Here is a 4634-nt window from a genome sequence, read left to right on the forward strand (position 1 = left end):
AAGAAAACGACCAATTTGGCCCAACTATTTGCCGGACAAAAATGATAGATGGAACTGCTCGACCAAACAACATCTACTAGTCAGTGCAGATCCAGCTCAACCCAATTGGCAATCAAATTGACCCCAAATTCTAAATACGGTGTCTTGTCCATATGGGACTATTATGCATACCATCAAAGTGGACTATATTAAACAAAACTTGAACACAATTATTTCTAGCACTAACTAGTGAGAATTGCACTCAAACCATTGGCACAAAAATATCAAGATAGAAAATGAGAAACTAAAGATAAATAATACAATTGTTATTGAAAATTATGAACTATGAACAGAATGTGATTTCCTTGTACCTGTAACTCCATACAAATTCTACTGTGTTGGGGTTCTATTTAGTTTGCAATCAGCAGGTTGGTGCAACCATTTGGCCAGTCAGTCATCCTAATCCTTATAACACCTAAAGTCCGCAGGTTGCAAGTATCAGTCTGATGCATTATATGTTTGAAAATTTGACTTTAATTACGAATATTTTATCACCCATTGGTTTATCGTCGCTCTTTTCACAGAAAATGGAAGGTTGAATACATAAAGAGAATGCTTACCGAGTTATAGGATCTCGAGACTGAGAAACCAGAGTATATTCCCCTTAGGAAATCTGCAGAACTCCCCACTTTGGAAATTTTTTGACATTGGGAAACCCTGCAAATTCGGGAGAGCTCGTAAGATAAGATATACCAAGATTTTCACATTTATATTGAACAGAAAATTTAATCGACTGATTAAAATGTTTAGGAATGGATTCAAAAGAGTAAGAACCGTAATTATTGAATATATTATCAATCATCCGAAGTCAGGAAACCATTAATTAGAAATATAGAATTGTATCTGCAAAGGAATCAAGTGCTAAAGCAAAATAATTCCTAGAACGATCATATATTTTAGTTGTTCTTCTTGCTCTCAAGGTCATCAAAAGATGGTTCATTATCGGGCCAATTATCACTTTCCGGACCTCCTGTCACTTGTTGCGGACCAAATTCCCACAGATCTGATAATCCACTCGAGACTGCCAGTTCTTGAGCATCATAATCCACAAAATCCCCCCAAACATCATGAGCAGAAGAAGGTTGGCCAACACTGACATTGAAACCCATGCCCCAATTATCCTCCTCTTTAATGATGCTTTCAACTCCTGGGGGCATAAACTCAGGAAAAGTCTTCTCCTTCACCAAATCCTCCCCGAAAGAAACAAAGTATCCAGCATCAATTTCTGGTTGAAACTTTTCTACTTCCTTCCCTTTTTCGGAACACATAGATCCCAATCCCGTGGTGCCTATCCCCATCATGGGCGAAGCTCCAATCATTTCTGGGCCAAATCTCTCTGATTGAATACTCTCGATCTGAACTTGAGTTAATTGTGTCGCACCTAACCCTAGCTTGCCCACCATATCTTCTAAGAGATTACCAGGGAGTTGTTTATCCATGACACTTTGTGAATCTTCGGTGACTGAAGGTGACGAGAGATCACCTAAAACAGATTTGTACTTCCTTTTCACTCTTGAAGATCCTATCTCTTTTTGCTCTTTCATTTGCTGAAGACGGGCCAAGAATACAGGGTTTTGTAGCACTTTCGCCAAGAACGAAACCATTTGCTTCTGTTTCTGCTCCGCTACTTCCATTCGCTGCTTCATTTCCTCTACCTGGCTGGCTCTCCCACGATGCTCCTGCTGCAATTTCACAAGCTCCTGCATCAAGAAATTCCTGTCATTTCTCAGCTTTTCTATCTCACCATCCAACCCAGACTTCCCTGTTTCACCAGAAGAAGCATCAAAACTCCCAATCTGTTGGCTTTGTTGTGATTTACGCCTCTGAATGTTCTTCAACAAATGCTTCTGACCTCGCAGAAAACCTTCGTTAGCGAACTCCCATCGATCAGTTTCGACCTTACGGAACCCCTGAGAAACAGAATAATCTCAAGAGTAACTACAAGATAAGTTGAAACACTACATACATTGATATACATTGACAGATGGGTTAAGTGATACTAGAATTTGCATCCCTCGAGATTATGAATGAGAACTATCCGATATACCATACCTACAAAACAATCTGGCAAACCACTAGACAGAATACTTCAGATTGCAGTTCTGGTTGATATCAAATTGTGAGAATCACAGTTTATATTATTGAAACTTAAATATTCTCTAAGACCAAAAAGTACTACCTGTAAAAGAATGTAAACTGCGATTCCCACTATAGCAATGATTGATTTCCAGAGGCAGACGATAAGAAATCAGGTCCAATACATTATGTTAACATACTTATCAACTAGTAACTTTTACTCTTATAATCCAAATCAAGGAATGAAACTTCCCGAAATTTCACCGAAATTTCACGAAACGTTTCCTAAAATGAGATTAGGTGCACGAAATAACACTTACAACTATTTCCTGCATAGTTTCCACCGACATGATCGACATTTCCACCGAAGTTGTGGGAAATATCTAAATTTCCACCGACATGATGGAAATTTCGACCGACATAGTAGAAGTCTAGCAAAAAAATCAGAGAAACTAATACTAGAAAAATATCCATTTCTTCGTCTTTTTCATCTTCATTTCTCTTAGATCTTTTTTGATTTTTATGTTATGTTTTCAATGGTTTTTAAATCTATTTGAATGATTTACGACTTGACTTAACTGCCTAAATTGATTTTATCTTAGTAACACCTCTAATATAACTGCGTAATTGACGATACCTTCTCAAACTAACATAGTTTGTTAATTATTATTAGTAAGAATGTTATCTTTTGGGTGTTATAGCCAAAAAATTATTCAATTTACCCCCAGAAGTAACTGTGTAATTGTTAATACTCCCTAAACTAATAGATAATGTAAACATCATTTTTATGCTTCATTATGGTTTAATAATCTTGTTATACATAATTGCATCATATTTCTATCATTTCTGTAGATTTGTAAGATTTCCACACTGACCGAAACATTTCTACGAAACGTTTCCACTTTTGGACCGACCGAAATTTCCACCGAAACCGAAATTTCATTCCTTGATCCAAATTACAGAGTTTCATCTAATAACAAGCAAAGCTAAATACAATTACCACATTCAAATCTTAGACTAAGTCGAATCAATAACAAAAGAGACAGAGAAATTCCATTTATCAAGTGTTACATTTCAAAATTCCTAATGCTATTAAGCCAGCAATCGGAAATACTTCTACCCAAATGATCAAAATTCCAATATATTAAATCCCAATGAAGAATACACAAACATTAACAAACCTGTGATTCAATATTAACAAGTAAACCAAGAACGAAAAACGGATACACATACAAAAAAAAAATCTACAAAGCAAGAACTTTCTAAGTCTACCACAGATTGTTGGATCAAACCTAATTACAAATTCAAAGACAAAATTAAGAAGAAAAGAACATACAAGAATTAGCAAGTTACAGGGAGAAAAAAAAGAAGAATCAGAAAAGGAAAATTATTACATACACAGTTTACACAAGCCATAAGTGGCTGTGTTACTGTAATACCCACATAAGTATTAAGCTGGCGAACAAAACTGGAGAAATTGTTGTGTTTGAAATTTCTGGGAAGAACAAAATTTGAGAATTCAACTGGATCCAAAACCACAAAACTCTGACCACTTGAACCCCAAGAGATAACTTTATCAAGTGATGGATCATTAACAAGATCATAAGTTTTTGATAGGAATGGAGGAATTGGGGTTCCTTGTAAGCATTCCAATGGTTGAGGAACCCCTTCAATTTTAATCTGAACCCTTAAATCTTTTTCACTAACAAATCCTCCTCCAGTTTCAGAAATGGGTTTAATTGGTTCAACTTCAATGAAATGAGAATGGGTAGAAGAAGAAGAAGAACCAATAAAACCAGAACCCTCATCAAAGGAAATACCTTTGAGCATTGATGGTAATAAAGGGTTGATCTCCGATGAACTTGGAGAAAGAGATTCAAATGGAATGGAAGAAGTATCATCAGTTTGAGAAAGGGGAGATATATTTTCATCGTTTGGATTCATGGATTGAGTTAAAGGAGGAGATAGAAAAACAAGGTGGAGGAGAGAGAAAGTGAGAAAAATGAAGAAGAGTAAAACTCTTCAGCAACTCCGTTTTCGAAGGAAGGAGGGAGATATTTTGGTCGGAAGGAGTAGTGGAGTATTTATAGGAGGAGATAGACAGGTGGTTTCGCCGCCTTCTCATCCTTGATATTTTGATGGAAGCCCGGAAGAAGGTTCCAACAAGAACCGACCAACTGTAGCTCTCAAATGTATCGGACCTTTTTTGGCGGGTGGAATAATCCTGAGAGCATCTCCACTTGTACAATCAAACTCTAAGAGCATCTCCAATGCAAAACTCAAAAAAATCTCTATTCGTCCTACTTGTCAAGTTCCAATTAAGATTCTCACTCCTAGGTGTCGAAAATAGAGATCCTCAATTCTTGTATGTCTCCAATGCAACACTCTAAACTCTTTTATTTTACTCACGTGTCATGGTTATTTTTGTAAAAAAATAATTAGTTATTTTGGAAGTATACGAAGACTTGATTTCTATTAGTTGAAATTTAAATATTGATGAGTTGGACAATTAGAGATAT

At 36.3% G+C, this 4634-nt stretch overlaps 1 protein-coding gene across 1 annotated transcript; it reads right to left on the minus strand.

The window, feature by feature from the left end:
- Window positions 1-800: 800 nt before the first annotated feature.
- LOC147558102 (heat stress transcription factor A-3-like) lies at window positions 801-4163 on the minus strand. Its single transcript, XM_086659649.1, has 2 exons — window positions 3559-4163; window positions 801-1949 (listed from the first exon to the last, which is right to left on the minus strand). Exons 1-2 carry the CDS (start codon window positions 4057-4059, stop codon window positions 936-938), a joined length of 1515 nt encoding a protein of 504 aa, XP_086515775.1. The 5' UTR covers window positions 4060-4163; the 3' UTR covers window positions 801-935.
- Window positions 4164-4634: the final 471 nt, after the last annotated feature.

The sequence above is a fragment of the Eschscholzia californica genome, unplaced genomic scaffold (assembly GCF_041429995.1).
Source record: "Eschscholzia californica isolate CP2 unplaced genomic scaffold, dmEscCali1.0.p SCAF_2, whole genome shotgun sequence".
Taxonomy (NCBI): domain Eukaryota; kingdom Viridiplantae; phylum Streptophyta; class Magnoliopsida; order Ranunculales; family Papaveraceae; genus Eschscholzia; species Eschscholzia californica.